The sequence below is a fragment of the Mixophyes fleayi genome, chromosome 1 (assembly GCF_038048845.1).
Source record: "Mixophyes fleayi isolate aMixFle1 chromosome 1, aMixFle1.hap1, whole genome shotgun sequence".
In the NCBI taxonomy this organism is placed as follows: Eukaryota; Metazoa; Chordata; class Amphibia; order Anura; family Limnodynastidae; genus Mixophyes; species Mixophyes fleayi.
The window spans coordinates 42,834,493-42,852,529 of record NC_134402.1 but is presented as its reverse complement, the minus strand read 5'-3'; the positions used below and the strand labels follow the sequence as shown (position 1 = coordinate 42,852,529).

At 37.2% G+C, this 18,037-nt stretch overlaps 1 protein-coding gene across 2 annotated transcripts in view; it reads left to right on the top strand.

Annotated features, from left to right (window-relative positions):
* The window catches only part of RAB28 (RAB28, member RAS oncogene family), an 83,436-nt gene extending 66,101 nt beyond the window's left edge, over positions 1–17,335 (top strand). Inside the window, exons 5-8 of one of the 2 annotated variants that reach the window (XM_075194669.1) lie at positions 7,071–7,174; positions 9,695–9,772; positions 15,895–15,993; positions 16,650–17,335. In XM_075194669.1, coding sequence (XP_075050770.1) covers positions 7,071–7,174; positions 9,695–9,772; positions 15,895–15,987 — 275 coding nt within the window. In that variant the 3' untranslated portion in view covers positions 15,988–15,993; positions 16,650–17,335. The remainder of the gene's footprint in view (positions 1–7,070; positions 7,175–9,694; positions 9,773–15,894; positions 15,994–16,649) is intronic. The other variant, XM_075194668.1, reaches the window with a different exon arrangement.
* Positions 17,336–18,037: the final 702 nt, after the last annotated feature.

Sequence of the window (18,037 nt, the reverse complement as noted above, 5' to 3'; positions counted from 1 at the left end):
AAGTAAATGGTGATGATGAACATATTTGAGCAACTTGGTGTAAAATTAGCATTTATAATCATAAACAGAAGAGACGTTGCACTGTGCAGTTGAATAATATGAAATATTATTGTCAAGATCAGAACTGTAAAAACCATGGACTGACCATGCAACCAGTTTGTTGGCAATTGTAATATTTATAAGATCTGTTAAGTGTTTAATTCCTTATATTGCTTTACTTGAAAGCACTGTTGTTGTTGTTGTTGTTGTTGGTGGTATTGACACAAGCCGTCAGTAGCTTGAAGCTGAATCTCTATACCGTCTATATTTTATCTACAAAGTATTGTGCTCCTGTAACCTTTAACCATGCTACTCTGCTCTGTTATGTGTAAGTTGGCCAGTAGCCACAATGACTTCAAGACTTTGAAAACTTCTAGTAATATGACAAAGGATTCCACTTAAAAAGAGGACATCAAACTCAATTAACATTACCCATCAGAAAAGTGGACTAGTTAATTGGTACAAAACAAGGAGGAAAAAAAGGAAACTTGATCTGGTTTAATCTATAGCGTCTTCAAAGCCTTCCCTTCAAAGAATGCAAAATGAAATGCTAAAAAATAAACATAAAGGCTCTCTGGCATGCTAATAAGTCCTAATCGTGGGGATATTTTATGATTTGGACCCTATGGAAAAATGCTAAACAAAGATTGTAGTAAAGAAATTGCTATATCCTTGGTCCTTCAAACTCTGACCCCTGTGTATTTTTAGAAGAGAAAGTATGTAGATAATTTTAAGCACATGTAAATCAAATTAATAAATTATTAGTGCATTTTGCTTGTCATTTCTGTGTGGGCTAATCATGATAGGTCATTATTTAAGCATTATGTAATTTCACAACTTGTATGAACAGCTGCAAGTACTTTGTGGGGAGAGATTTGGTTCTACAAATCATAGCCCCAATACACTCTATTCCACAGCAGTGTTTTTATAACATTATTTTATTGCGAGTATTAAATGTGTACACTTTTAGTTTAGCATACAAATAGGTTTAAACACATGTGTTGAGAGACCAAACTGGGCAGTTTATTCAGATGCAGCCCAGTGAGAGACTGCATTAGTGAGCTACAGCTTGAAGCCTCTTTCTGTGCACGGTTAGTTTAGTGTTTAGTTTATATGTTTCCTTGACTCTCGGCTTTATAATGACACTGCTTTGTGAGAGATCCTATGTTAAGAGACCAGATATTTGAGTTCTATATCCATCCTGGACACAGTGTATGTACCTAAACATTTTGTTTTCTGATGATTAAATCTCTAGGACACCACTAAACGTGTTAGCCAGTGTGATTAATCAGACAGAGGTACATTAATGAGCAGTGGCAGCATTTGGATAACTTGGCCACATTTGGCTGCCAGTCATTCAGTCTGAGTCAAAAGCCTTTGCTTATGTTTTGCTATGCAAAGGTTAAGGAGAGAAAATGCATTAAGTATAGCTGGTGCACCAGTAATAACATGTCAATCACAATAGCTCTGTGAATTGCACCAAAAAAGGCAAATGATTAATTTCATTATGCGGTTATCTTCTAATAGAATGACTACAAAACAGGGGAAGGGGGGAGGATACACACTAAAATAGACCATATTTGTAAGTTTTAGCCTTCTTTATTAAGGCATTCTTTTGTAATTCCCTTAAGCATTTTAACGTTTCTAATGTGTTTTATTTCAATGTTTCTGTTATTTATTAATGCACGTGTTGTAAATTAAAAAAAACTTTCTATGCTGTTTTGATGCATTATTAGAACAACACAATGCAGTCAATATATATGAGCCTATAACACAACATTTGTAATAATTTAAAATTGCTCTTTCTGTACTAAATGCCTCAACGATGCAGGGAAAATGCAATATTGTACACAAGCCCTAAATGTTCAGAAAATATAGTGGGGTAAGAGAGTAATAGTGTATTATTAGTAGAGAGAGTAGTGTATTATTAGTAGAGAGAGTAGTAGTGTATTAGTAAAGAGTGTAGTAGTGTATTATTAGTTGAGATAGTAGTAGTGTATTATTAGTAGAGAGGGTAGTAGTGTATTATTAGTAGAGAGAGTAGTAGTGTATTATTAGTAGAGAGAGAGGGTAGTAGTGTATTAGTAGAGAGAGGGAGTAGTAGTGTATTATTAGTAGAGAGAGAGAGAGTTGTAGTGTATTATTAGTAGAGAGAGAGAGTAGTAGTGTATTATTAGTAGAGAGAGAGTAGTAGTGTATTATTAGTAGAGAGAGTAGTAGTGTATTATTAGTAGAGAGAGAGAGTAGTAGTGTATTATTAGTAGAGAGAGAGTAGTAGTGTATTATTAGTAGAGAGAGAGAGTAGTAGTGTATTATTAGTAGAGAGAGAGTAGTAGTGTATTATTAGTAGAGAGAGAGAGTAGTAGTGTATTATTAGTAGAGAGAGAGTAGTAGTGTATTATTAGTAGAGAGAGAGAGTAGTAGTGTATTATTAGTAGAGAGAGAGTAGTAGTGTATTATTAGTAGAGAGAGAGAGTAGTAGTGTATTATTAGTAGAGAGAGAGAGTTGTAGTGTATTATTAGTAGAGAGAGAGTAGTAGTGTATTATTAGTAGAGAGAGAGAGTTGTAGTGTATTATTAGTCGAGAGAGAGAGTAGTAGTGTATTATTAGTCGAGAGAGAGAGTAGTAGTGTATTATTAGTCGAGAGAGAGAGTAGTAGTGTATTATTAGTCGAGAGAGAGAGTAGTAGTGTATTATTAGTCGAGAGAGAGTAGTAGTGTATTATTAGTAGAGAGAGAGAGTAGTAGTGTATTATTAGTAGAGAGAGAGAGAGTAGTAGTGTATTATTAGTAGAGAGAGAGAGAGAGTAGTAGTAGTGTATTATTAGTAGAGAGAGAGAGAGTAGTGGTGTATTATTAGTAGAGAGAGAGAGTAGTAGTGTATTATTAGTAGAGAGAGAGAGTAGTAGTGTATTATTAGTAGAGAGAGAGTAGTAGTGTATTATTAGTAGAGAGAGAGAGTAGTGCATTAACCTGAGAAGGATCATCCTACAGCAGTGGTCAAATTATTACTGAATAACACAATACTTGTATGGAGACACGGGAGAACAGCTGTCTTAATGAGTTTGTTAAAATCTACAACTCACAAATCAATATTTTGACTGTAATAATAAGATATTTTGTTATGTTGTCCCTTTAATGTTGTTTTTTCCTTTGATAGTTACTTATAATAGACAGCAAGTTATGAAAATACAAAATAATAAATATTATTTTGCGACATCTGTACCTGCTCCTGAAACTGATAAATTATGTAAAAAGTAAGCATTGTTGCTGCTCTTTAAAGAAATATAAGTATAATAAATGGATATAGTTTTTTTGACTGTGCTCGATGATTTGCTGCTAAAAAAGTTGTTTATACCATTTGTGAGCCTTACATGTAGTCTTTAAGGGGTTGTTTATGGCACAAATCAATGCAGGATTTGTACCCTGTTCATATATGTCATACACTAATCCAGTGGGCTCTTAGTAGGGAAGAAAGATGTATGTAATTGTAGTAATTCACCTTTTGTCTATTTAAAAGTGTCAATTGCATTTGGTCTAATGTAAGCATATGCAATTACACCCCAGGATTTATTGTTCTTGCTGTATCTTATCTAATACCCCCTCCCCTTTTAACAATTGAACAAATATAAAATATTTCAGTTAATCTTTCTCATGAGGTTTTAGTTGAACCCTTTTTGAGGGTTTACGCAATTCTTAAAGCGTGGGTGCAGTGTTCCTTCTTTTTCAATTGAATTGTGCGAGTTTTCCCGTTGCGCTAAATCAAAACGGTCGCTATTGCCGTCAAAAACCCGCAGGAGATTTTTTTTACATTTTTTTTTTTTACACGGCGGGGGGATTCAATGCGGCGCAAGACATCTCCGAAACATCCACCGATGTTATGGCTGGAATCTGCTATCATTTTAGTATACTCAACCTCTATATTGGTTTTAATACTGTTTGGACACAGTGTATTTGTGAGGATCAATGTGCAGTTAAACACAATGGTCACAAGGACAGTAAATAATATTTACTCCCTTTTACTCAAATTATTCCCATAACGATATTGTAAAACAATACAAACAAACAGAACATACCCACATCTTCCAGTTGAATTGGCATGATGATACAAAGCTTCATAGGCTATCTGAGTGGTGGGCTTTATCTGTACTAGCTAAAGGACAGGACCATGACTATATATGTCACTACAGACTGGGTTTAGTGGCTTTCTTTGCCTTATGTGATAAATAGGAAGGAAATACTAAATTACATTTTTTTAATTTAGATCGTTTTTTTTTTTTTTACAAATTCAAGTTATGATTAAACACTGCATTTTAATTTAGTGTTGTTTATGCTTGTGCCATAGTCATGCATAGAATGTATATACATTTATGTGTAATAAATAGATAGATCTGTTGTTCGTTACAGTCCTTTTTAAACTGTTCAGTTGCATAACTGTAACCGGGCTAATGCAGCAATGCTTTATGACGCCTCAGCATGTTGCAGAGAAAGCACTATTAGCTCATTCACACAGTGAAGTATGACTTTGGAATGCCTTGCAAGAACAACATACATCCCCAGAGTATACAAATTAAAGACCTCCAATATCAATTTTAAATAAAGCTTTTTATGGAGTAAGTGAACATTTTAGTTGATAATCAAATGACACCATTATGCAGCCTTACTAGATTTGCAAATTTACAGGTTTTTACAAGCCAGTTGGGTCCCTTCCTCAGGAAATCAGTTTAAGTTTTTTTCCCCTTTATTTACTCAAAGAGCCTGGTTGTCCTTAAATGCTTGTGAATATATTTGCCCTATAATTTGACGGCATTGAGTCAACACCATTATAGAGACTGCAGTGCAATAAAAGGAGAAACTGTTCAGTGTAGCTTCCAGTCACCTCAGGATCAGATTTGGAGAAATTGGAATGTGCACAATAAAACCTGCACACGGCTCGAGCGCCATGCCCTTTCCTATGAAACATGGCATTATTTGTTAGGCTTGGCTCAGATTCCAGTGGGTATATAATAGTAAAAACTAAATAATATACCTCACACTTAAATTATGCATTTTCTGTTTTAATACAACTTTTTTGGAGCAGAGGCTTATGGGATTAACATTTGCCCTTGGAAATAAAGTATGTTGACTGCTACAAGTGTTTCTAAAGAGCTTACACAGCATTTCCTACTTTTTTCGCTATACATTGCTGGTTAAATCCCCATGAAAATATATCTTACATTAACATATTCTCCGTTGGAGAGGCAGTGGTGTGTTTTACAGAGAATGTGTAGACCACCACAGGAATTTCAATTGGAAAAACAACTGGTACATAAATACTGCTAAACCTAACTACAGAATTAATTAGCGGATTACCGCTTCTCGGCCTTTTGGCTAAGATCAGGTGGACATGCCCATGTACGTAGTAGGGGCTTAAAAATGCCCCCTCTAGGCGATAGGCCATCACCAAAAGGCCAGTGGTGTTTGGAGCCCGAGGTGCTGATGTGCCCCAGGTTAGAAAGGTCCGGGGGTGCCTGAAAATTCACTGGTGATGGGGAACCTTCAGTACCCTTCACAGTGAACAGAGTATGGCACTGAGCAATAAGCACTTCAATTTCCTTTCATTACTTTTTATTTCTTGGTCCCGGCCTTTTGGCTGGACCAGAACATTTTTTAAACCCACTGACAATTAGGCTGGGGCCTGCAGGCATTTATTTATTAACTCATAGCACTTATTACAAAGCACTTGTTATGTTTGTTTGTTTTTTATTGTTGTTGAGTGGCACATTTTTGGTGGGGTTTGGGTATAAACCCTTATTGGTGATCCTCTCTCCCCAAGTCATCTGAGGCTCCCTTCTTCTGAGGGGAGCTGTAGAACCAGTCCCCCAATGGAAGCTTCGACCAACCTCGGGGTAAAGGGGACTGTCGGACCCATGCGGTAGAGGAGGTCCTTTAAGACCCTTGCCTCCTAAGGGGTCTTTTGGCTCCGGAGGTTGGGGATGTAAAGGGGCTCTCTCTAGCTTCGACCCAAAGATCTTTTTCCCCTCTCTGCGACCCTCTGGCTCCTGAGGGATGGGGCAGAATGGGGCCCTTTACATTTTGGGAAGGGTCCGAAGTCCCAAGCCCCCAGCACAATCACAGACTGCACGGGTGATTTATGATTAGAATGTCAAGGGTGCATCACTGGAATGAAGCAGAATTGAACTTTACTACTTGAAGAATAGATCCCTGTGATTTTCTCTGCAGCTTAATCAAAAGGCAACAATACAAATATGTAACAGATAATGAGAAGGTAACTCTTTCAGGCATATGGACTCTGCCTACGACAGGGTCATTCAATTCATAGGCAGTAAATGGTATGGATAGGGCTCTTATTTTTTTAAACTATTAAATAGGGGCAGTCCTCTGGCCTAAAGCTTCCTAAATCCCCAAAATGTACCCTTTGCTTTCTATTGTGTACAAAGGTAAACAGATCCATCGAAGGACATTTATGGACACTTGGATGTAGGTAAGGAAGCAAACCTATCCAAAATACACTTGGCCACAGGGGTGGAACATGGTAGGTTTACATGAAAAGGTATATAACATTGATCTGTTACCAGTAATAGGAACCTGTTTTCTATTTTATAACAAACTTGTTTTATGTATCACAAGCTAAGTCTTCACATACTGAAAACCTAATCAGGTGCTCTATCAAATATCTATGCACATTAAATGTGTTGATGTCATCCAACTGTATAGCTATTCTTTTATACTGTTTTCAGATCAAAGAGTTTAAAATTTTGTGTCAAATGTATCTCACAGATGTATAAACCTGCGTGTGAACAACTATGAATGAACAGGATACATGTTTTTTTTTTTTTGTCTTGGTTAATGTAAAAAAACTGCAAACGGCTGCTTATTAATTTCCTGCATTGGCTGCGCATCAAAGTATCAAAATGTGGCATAATGCAAGAGGATTGACATAATTTATTGCTTTAAAAATCTCTATATTTATATGTATATCTATATATGTGTATATGTTCATGTGTTTATTCTGCATATTTATTTTCTAGTTGATTTGGAGCACATGCGAACAGTAAAAGCAGATAAACACCAGAGATTTTGCCAAGAAAATGGTCTTGGAAGCTTCTTTGTTTCTGCAAAGACTGGAGATTCTGTAAGTTAAAATATTGCTAATTTATGTGACAATGTTAGTTTAATGCTTCCTACTTTTGCATATATTCTTATGACACCTACGTGCTGTGGTGACACTGATATTGAATGTTGTCATTCTTATAGTTTTGATTATAAGATACTCAAATTTAGGACAGTAGCCTATTGGGTAATGCCATTTCAAAAGCTTTAATTCATTGCTATGTCTGTATGGCCCTTTTCCTGTTGCCCAAAACATCCTATTCCTGACTAGAAAATGAAGATCATTTATGTCGCACCCCCAATCCACATCTAGAGGTGCCCGAATCACTCTTATTTCAGGTGAAGCCATTTCACCTATCCGATAGGCTGTGACCCTTCCAGTCACCCCAAAATCTGAACAGACATGGCATGCTGTACTGAGGAGTTCTAATAAGTCTGTAACAAAAGCTCATTTGGGCGGCCATTTTTGCCTTCATGTGATTGTATTTCATTTGTTTGTGTCATGAGCCCCTCTGTGTACAACGCTCCGTAATATGTCGTCGCTTTATAAATAAAGGCTAGTAATCGTGAACAGGTGGATATTCTTTGTTAACACAAGCCTGCGTTATGCCCTAATATCCCAGGGGGCAATGCCTTGACTCAAAGGGCTACAATGTTAATATCATTGCTCAGAAATGTATTGTCCTCAATTGCAGAGGCTTATTTGACTATGGTCTATTGGGATTCCAGCATTCTCCTGTGATGACCATTTTCTTATAGATAAATAAAAGCTGGAACTTGTAGTGTGCTACAACAAAATGGTACCTGTATTGAGGAGGACAATTTTGTCAATTTTCTTTTCTAATATGTATTGAGATAAATCAAGAGGGCAGAAATATATGTTATAGATAGTGTGTAGAGAGGAATATCTGCAGTTACCACAGAGTGCCGGGTCTGCTTCAATTTATTGAGAAGTAGTTTTCATTTTGTTGTTCCTACTTATACAGTTTGTGCAATGAGCCAAACAACACTCTGGTAGCACTATCTAGTGGTCATCAAAGCCTCTGTTTAATAGGAAGAAAGAGAAGTGTAGGTCTGTATTCACCTCAAGTTACAGATGTTTTCAGATCACACAAAGACCTCCATTACATGGTTTGATAAGGGTACTAGCTTGGGACAAAATGCTGACTGTAAAGTAAATAAAGACCTACACTGTGTCCATCTATTTTTTAGTAAGCATCTAAAAATCTGTAGTATAGGTTTCTACAATGGTATATAGGCTAATGTTGCCAAAAGCTTAATTACAATTAACTTCTAAAAAAACATTTTGCAATAACGTCACTGAACTAAGAACACATTGGGGGACTTTAAGAAAACCAATGGAAAAATATTGTGTTTACTATTCGGAATTAATCCAATTCTAACAGTCATTTTTCATGTTCACTTTACGCTGTAAAAGCAAATAACTCTGCTCGAGTCTTCATCAATGTCCCAGGGTGCCATGGTTGGCCCGTACTAAGGAAACTACACTTGTAAGTCGAGTTACACTGATATCTATTAAACAGCATTTTGTAACGATCCCACCATTAGGACTTGCATCCAAGCTGGTTATTTTATTTCATCCAATAGCGGGCAACAGACAGAGCAGGGGCCCTAGCAAGATGAGGCCTTGACACCACTCTACAAATCCTGGATTCAACTTTCCATACTAAAGTCTATAGAGACAGCAGCCTATGTGTTCTTTGTTCTGTGTTCTTAGCGCTGACCTTTGCCTAAATAAATGTCAGAGAGTTTTTTCTGGCAAAACAAATGCAGAGTAAAAATGGGAAAACTGCGGTTTTCTGAGAAATATACGGCATGGACTATATTGCCATGGTCTGTGCCATCCGTGGCAACAAAACTGATAAATGGTTCATAAAACGTGTAATTGATTGTACATTTTTATGTTAATATTTTTTAATTACTCGTTATTTTTATGTGGCTATTTCTATGTCATGCCAGTATGTTATTATGGAAGTTCCCCCTTTGCACAGCATAGATGTGAACACCTGCACTTCCCTTTTTGGCACCAGATACGCTGCAGAGCTAAGTGTCCGATAGTCACTCGTGCATTGGAGTGTACCTGTTATGTTTACCCTGTTGGGCAGGAACTTGTGTCTCCATGATGTCAACAGTGTGTAGACGACAGGTGCACTTTATTATTTTCCCCTCAGTATATTTCTTTGAATTGTACATGCAGTTCTTTTCGTTGAATTGCTTGTTTAATTCCTCATGTTCTATATTCGTGTGGATTGCCATTTGCGTTGTAAAACAATGAGACAAATGTATGTTCCATGAAACAAATCTGGTCTATGTATTGGAATTCGATTGCTAAACACAACACTTTTCTGTATTAAAAAGACACCAATTTCAAAGCTCGAGTTATTTTAAGGACTGTTGAGTATAAATTCTGTGTTTACATATCGTCAGTGTTTACAGTTCAGGAAAGACTTGATTTATTTGAAAGTAACTGGAGGATGTCTGCTTTTAATCATTTAAACTCCCATTTTTTTTCCTTTTGTAGGTTTTCCTGTGTTTTCAGAGAGTGGCTGCAGAGATCCTTGGAATCAAATTAAACAAGGCAGAAATTGAACAATCTCAGGTAATGATTCTCATTGCACATGTAGTCAAATGTTTTCTTATTTGAAACTTTTGTCATTTTATTTGTTTTGTGCCTAAAGCATCGTCAATTAAATTATTATTTTTCACACCAATTGTCAACCACTGGGATGAAATATCAATCAGATTTGCAGGCCTTATATGAGCAATCTTCCAAAATATTTTTCCCCTTGCTGCTGGTCCTAGAAGCTTGCTATCATAGACTGCCTCTGGCTCCTGTATGTAGAGTTATTGTGGAGTGTCAACACATGAGTACAAATCACTAAGGCAAAAGATTAGGTACAAAGTATAAACGGTCGGTGTATTTATCTAAATACTTACAAGACAACATAAAAAAAACTAGCAAGACAATAATATTAGCAGATTATAGCCATATGGTTACACGCTAACCCTGGATGAAAGTTACCCTGTGTGGGGCTTAGTCTCCAGCCTGAGACTCTCCGCTGCTGGTGTTCGTGCTGATATTGAGTTTAGAAGGTATCGCAGGCCGGTAGACACAGGTAGACCTGTGCTTCCCTGCCTGGGATACCGGTTCACACACCGCCCTTCGCCAAGTCCTCTCCTCACTGACGGATCCGCAGATCCTGCTCTGTGTTTACGATCCAGATATTCCAATCTTTCTCAGCCATCCTCCATCATACTTTATAGCAGTCACACTATGACCACATAGAGGGAGCCATGAAGAGGGACAGAGGCAAGATGTCTAGATCCCTGCACACAATGAGGTGTGTGTGATTACCCACAGCTCAGCCAAGGAATATAATCTGGTGTTAAAAGGGTTACACAGAAGTTACTAAGAACCTCCCAACACTCTGTGTTATGGAGTCTGGGAAAGTGTGGGTCTGTCAACAATGACATGTGGATAATCAGGTTACCTGCTCAACTGCACAATGTCAGGAACTGGGCGTCGTATTACCATAAGACCTCTCTGACCATGTTATTTTAACTATATGTGAACGTAGCATTACTTCCACTAAATATTGCAACATTAGGTGTATACAAGGCAACAAATGTCGTATTTCCGGGCATACCGCATAATATAAATGTGATTTGTACAATAATTTCAGATAGACATCACGGTACATAATGCAGACACAATGGAGCATGACTGAATACATGAAATACATCTGAGGCATTAACATATATTTGTACCATAATAAAGTCTGTAATGGGGGGATCAGGGATAAAAACTACAGTAACCCTAAATGTGGTAACTCAGCCATGTGCTGTGTAACATCAATGGGATCAGGCCTGCCTCTATATTAGGACAGGGGAGACACTGTTTCTCCTGAATTGTCCTCACTACCCCTCGGCAGCACTAGATAACTGTAGTGATATTATCTAATTCTTGCTGGATACCTATCTGGCCCAGTGTTAAATAAAAATAAAATAAGATGAATTATACAAATGATAAAACACTTAAAAATGCTCTGTCTCTCCTTTCAGCAATCTCACTAGCCTGTCAAAATCACCCCTCCCTTATGCATGCAGGGCCGCCATCAGAAATCGTGGGGCCCAGTACAATCAAGCAGGCAGGGCCCCTCAATGAACCCCCCCCCCCCCCTCCTCCCTCCGATTAACCATGGCCAACTTTCCGACTGGGAACGATGGGCAGGGGCCCAGGGGGAAAGGGGGCCCAAGGCGATGGGAAAAAAAAATCCTGTAACAAAAAACGAAAGAAAAAAAAAACACCTTACCTTTTGTGGTCACGATCCGGCTCCCTCCCTGGTCCCCTCTTCCGTGAAGGAGGTCGGACTTAGGCTATTGAAAGGTAAGTTAAAGGGGCCCCTAACATATATATATATATATATATATATATATATATATATATATATATATATATATATATATATATATATATATATATATATATATATATATCCCAAAAAAATTAAAGCTCAATTTTTTGGGGATATATATATATATATATATATATATCCCCAAAAAATTGAGCTTTTAACGGCGCTAAGTGATACAGAAAAAAATACTTATATTTATATAGGCAGCTCCCACGTCTAAGGACACCTGTTTGCGAGTGTCACACCTAGATAACAAAATACAAAAAGACAGGGGCGCCACACATAGTGTAATAATATTTTTACAAGTGGTAATAGAAATCCATATAGTGCTCGTACCAAATATATATTTCAATAAAGCTTATCTGATGCATGTGGTGATAAGATTCCAACAAGGAACTCCAAATGATCTCAAACGTCAGGACCGAGAAACTTCAAATAGCTGGAACTCAAAGGACAACCACAATAGTGCAACACCATTTGGGAAATTTCTGATATATTTAAATATTTAATAAAATCGCTGAGCGATCAAAGTAACAAATTGCCCGTACATAGAAATAAAATAAAAACAGCTGATCTGTCCTCCTTAAGATCAAACGTGATCCACATAACACGAGCGTGAGCAGCAATCCCGGCCGGCAAAGGCAACAGCACTCCTGGATGACGTTAATCACAGAGGGAGATCCAGACACAACCCCCAACGCGTTTCGTCTTAATGAAGACTTTATCAAGGGATATATATATATATTAGTAGTTGAAATAAACAGAAAAATCAGATAAAACAAAGGTGATAATAACATTTCTTTAACATATACTTACCCACCTCAGGTCACACCATCACTCACCGACAGGAAGAAGGGAGAATAACATGAACGCAGGGGCGGAGCAATCATTGAATGGTTGCTCCGCCCCTGCGATCGAATTCTGCATTCTTCCTTACTAGGTGGCCCGCTGTCCTCCAGTCTCCGCTGCTGTCGTCAGCATGACAGCCAGGAGACGCAGGGACTGGAGAACAGCGGGCCCCCTGGTAAGTGTGTGTCGCCGGGCCCCTGGTGAGCCCGGGCCCGGTACAAGGGTATCCCCTGTACCCCCCTGATGGCGGCCATGTATGCATGATACAGAGCATTTTTCATGGGTGTTCTATAAAACAAACTCTATTTCTATACATATGTAGAGTTTTGTTTTATAGAACACTACCTCTACCGCTACCTCTTTGTTTATTATGTTGTAAAGATCATGTTGTAGACAGTTGCTGCTGAGAGCGATTTGGAAGGGGTTTGCAACACAGCAATTTCAGTTCAAGTAGCTTTATTAGGGAAACTACTTGCTACAAAGTACTTGTTACAGGAATACAAAACATATGTGATAAAAATTAAGGTACAAACTTTTGTACTTGAAATAAGTAGCGCTTGATTTTAGGATAAGTTATCATTTTTGGGGTGAAGTTATCAATTTAAATAACATAAGATGAAAATTGTTAAAATTGTATGGTATAAATGTAATAGATGATGTTACGTTATATAAAGTAAAGCCATAAACAACTAGTGTACAATAAATAAATATTCTAAAAAAAAAATAACATATGTATGTGTATAATATATATGTGTGTGTACATGCATGCATGTATGTGTGTGTGTATATGTATGTATGTATCTATCTGTACAGCGCTGCGGAATCAGTGGCGCTATATAAATAAATGATGTGTGTGTATGTGTATATATATATATATATATATATATATATATATATATATATATATATATACACATATTTATTTATTACACACACTGATATATTAACCTTCAACATGTTTTAGACTTACTACTGTTACTAGTATTTGTACAGCGGTCATGTATTTTATGAACTGTTAACATTTGTTTTGTACTTTTTGTCTTTTTAATGTTATAAATCTTGCTAGCCATTAAACTAAACTGCTGTAAAGTCTTTCAAGCAAGTCTTAAATGTTAATTGACAGCTGAAATGTCTGCACATCATAGTGTTTAAATTAACATGTACACTGTTAATTGCTTGATGATTTTCTAGGGCCAACTGACACATGCTATCTTGGCATGTTAGATAATGGTACTTCACACTGAAGCACTACAAATTAACAACAACTGTCTGTCGATAACCTGAACCCCTGTAAATCATTGCCCTGTCTAGTATACAAGATAATGACTACAATTGAATTGCGCTCTTATAGGAACACTGTGTATTTCGAATGAAGGGCAGTGACAATTAGAATGCCACAACGATCTGAACAGGAAACTGCAGCGTTTTAAAGCAATGGTACACCCAGTCATCGTATTAGTTAAGTGAATGGGGAATGCTGTCAAATCTCTGCATGTAGTTTCTGGCATTGGGATTGCTTTGGTGAGATTTACTCAATTTACTTTCATGATACGCTGAATGCGTCATCGCTTTAAAATGCTGCAGTTTCCTGGTCAGAAATTTGGCATTCTTGTATGCCTGTCTGATATTGCCCTTAATGTTTTAATTGGACAAAAACAACGAGAAAATGAGAAAAATAGGGTTAGTGTTTCTTTTAGAGTGTGATAGAAACCACCTGATCAGAAAATGTCAGTGTGCTAAAGTCTGATACTGCCATACAAGATGCATGTATGACATTTTCAAATTGCCTGTTAACAGAGCTTTGCATTTACTATAAAACAATTTGTTTTCATTTCTCTGCATCATAATACCCTTATCTCTTGCCAAAGCCACTCTGTTAATGTTCAGTTTCGTTTACACTGGTAAGGCTGGGTGCACACTACAGGGTTTTCAACCAATTATTGGGCTGATCACATAATAAATGATCGTTGGGCCCGATATTGCATTTGTGTGCACACTCCAACGATGAATTATTATCATTCCAAAGCACATGGTATCGTTTCATTTGATTTTTAAACTGAGCTATAAATCTTGTTCAACGATGAAACGATGTCCTGCCTATTCTGCAGTGTGTATACATACACTCACAACCAGCAGTGTCCATAGATCTCTACAGAGTGTGCAGAGTCACAATCCTTTCATCTGATGGTTATGACAGATGAAGACCACAGATCTGAAAATCGTGTAAAATGTGTTTAGTGTGTACGCATGAATCTGGACATTTTATTTTTTTTCAGTCGTTGGTAACATCGTTAAGGATATCATATTGGGAGAAATTGTATATAGTGTGTACCCAGTCTGATCACTTGAGCTCCGAGTGATCATATATGTGTCCAGTTTGGTCGTCACGATGGCTGACCACATTTTTAGGCAGTACAGATCAACATTACTTCTTTAAGTAATTCTTTAAGTAATTAATTCTTATGCAGATCAACAAATTGGCCATCCAATATGCTGCATGTTTGGGCACTATTATTCATTTGTGATAATCCTTTCACAATGCAAAAACCTGGGGGTCAAGGCTTAGCGTAGGGAGAGCCTCTGACGTGTTTGGAGATATTATGGGACCTCACAGGGGAGGGGCCAGGACTGGATGGTCTGATTGTTACACAATAAAAATGTGGATTATACAAATAGAGAACATAGAACTATGTGTAGCAGATACATTCTCCTACATTATGCACAATTAATGAGTACTTCTCATCTTCTTGTGGCTGCTCATTTATCCGATATCTGAACAGACAACATAAACCAATGTTACATTTACTATGTGCTTCAACTCTATAGCATTATATACATATAGTTGAATCTATTTTTCGATCTTAGTTGACAAAACCAAAGTATCATCATCATCATCATCATTCTCTAATTATATAGCGCCAATAATTCCGCAGCGCTGTACAGAGAACTCACTCACATCAGTCCCTGCCCCATTGGAGCTTACAGTCTAAATTCCCTAACATACACATAGACCAAGAGAGATTAAGGTCATTTTAGCAGCCAATTATCCTACTAGTATGTTTTTGGAGTATCTGGTGTAATAAATTAATTTCACTGTAATGTCCTTGCATATTGGTAGATTATTGAGTATTATTATTAATAATCTATTTTTCTTTTTTCACTGCACGTCACATAAGCACAGTCTACATAACAGTGCAATACTGTGTGATGAATATTACTCATAGTAATAGTGATAATGTGGCTGATCTAGCTATATAGTTCATGTGCAGCCATGATTGTATTTTTGTATTGTCTGTGATGTAAATGTAAAATATTCATGCTATCTATGTGTGTGCATGAGTTCTTGTGTCTCTCATTCACTCGTCTTATTTCTTATTCACTCTGTTTTGTTTTTATCCTTCTTTCTTCCTTTGCATGATCATTCATTTGGCTTATAACATTGACATCTGGTTGGCAGCGTATTTTAAAGGCAGAGATAGTGAACTATCCTGAAGACGATAAACTGTTGAACTCTGCAAACTCTCAGAGTAAAGTCTGCTCATTGCAATAGATGGAGGTATTCAATACAACAATGTACCACTATGTGTAGATAGTGGATAGTAGATGATTGTTGTCCTACAACTGCTGGACATCCAAAGGTTTCAATATTGTATTTCATTATTCTTCTTCACTCTGATGTTTATATTGATGTTTTAACTATGTATAATAAATACATAAATGTAATATAACATAATGTAGAGTTGACGCTTTCTAATCTGTCATTGCCCAGTTTTGGCTAATTGTGGATTATAAAGTATCCTGGACTAGATAACTTTGTCTTTTATAAACTTGGTCAGATATGTTGATTTTAGTAATTTTACTACTATCACTCTCTCTCAAATGTGTTCTTTCCTTTCACTTAGTAAATAGGCTCCATTGGTTAATATGGTCCTAGAGAGGAAAATATATGTTATTTTACAATGTAATTGTTTATTTGTTACAGTATCTTCATTAATTTAGAGGGTGTTTTTTAGCAGAAATGTGAAGCAACCAATCAGAACTTTGCTTTCATTGTCATTTTGAAATAGAGTGGTAAAAGCTAATTGCTGATTGGTTCCTAGAGTTTACTGCACTTATGCGCTTAGTTTGTTATTATAATCAACCTTAAACAGCTGCAAAAAAAGAGCTCTAGATCCGTGTTTAAATTAATCTGTTGTTCATTTTTGATTGCAGAGAGTGGTGAAGGCTGACATTGTGAACTACAGTCAAGAACCAGTCACCAGAATGGTCAATCCTCCTCGAAGTTCAATGTGTGACATTCAATGAAAGTACATTTGATCGCATTAAGACCTTTAGAAATGATTTCTACTATTGCAGAGCCCAGTGGTTCACCATGAAGTTCATTTTAACAGCGACAATCTTGATAATGCTTTTAAAGGTCTCAAGGACTTACAATATTTTGTTTTATGAAGCAGCAGGCAGCCAGATTGGCCAGGATCCAAGGCCTGGACCACACACTAGAATTATGTACACTGTACCTTTGCCTTCATATGTCTGCTGTATCTAGAGCGATATAACAAGAATACAGGTAACCAAAGCTTTGTGTATTTCCACACAGGTACAATGTACATATGATTAAATATTTAACATACGTATGTACTGTAAAGTGTTCTACAGTGTAACGCATTGAGAAACGCAAGCTGAATGTAAAAATCAAAACTCCTACTCTACTTGGTAGGGAAAGATTATTGCAGTTTCCTCCGAAAAATGTTCAAACGTTTTTAAAACCACTGACCAGTAATGTGCTCTGTCCTGAATGTACAATATTTATTTCTATTCATTCACAGTAAAGGAATGCGAGGCTGGTATTTTTGTATCCCAGAAAAAATAGTTATAAAATAAATAAATTCAAAACGTGAGATTGCTCAGCAATATTTTTCAGTGACGTTAGGTGCTCCCAACACTCTGTTTCATTCCTGTTACTCTTTTCTACAGTATCTACGTAGTTCTGTTATTCTCCAATGTATTGAAATATTCAACTGAACTGAGTAATCTTGCGGAAGAAAATAAATTGCAAGCTAAAAAAACAGGACCAAGTTGTGGACATTTCTAAACCTATACTACATGTATAATAAATGCAATGATATGTGTTGTTATAGACTGCTTGGCTAGACCTCATCATTTTGTATTTCATAGTGTCCGTAATAGGAACGTTGGGGAATTTATAAAATACTTTACACATATAGGGGAGAATTCAGTTGGCCGCGTTACTTGAAAAAGTAACACAGCATGCGCACGTTTACCGTTATTACGGTAGTTTTAACGCCGGCTTTTTGCATGCAAAAGCTAGGTTAAACTTACCGTAATAATGGTAATAGCTTTAACCATACTTGCCAACTCTCCCGGAATGTCCGGGAGAGCTCCTGAAATTCGGGTCGGTCTCACGGACTCCCAGGAGAGCAGGCAACTCTCCCACATCCCACAACTGCCTAGCCTAAATGACGCGAAACGACATTTCTGTCGTGGGGCCAAATTGATGCGTTTGGCCGTGACCCGCCCCCTCCCGCCCTCTAGTCACGCCCCTCTCCCGGACTACACTTGCGAAAGTAGGCAAGTATGGT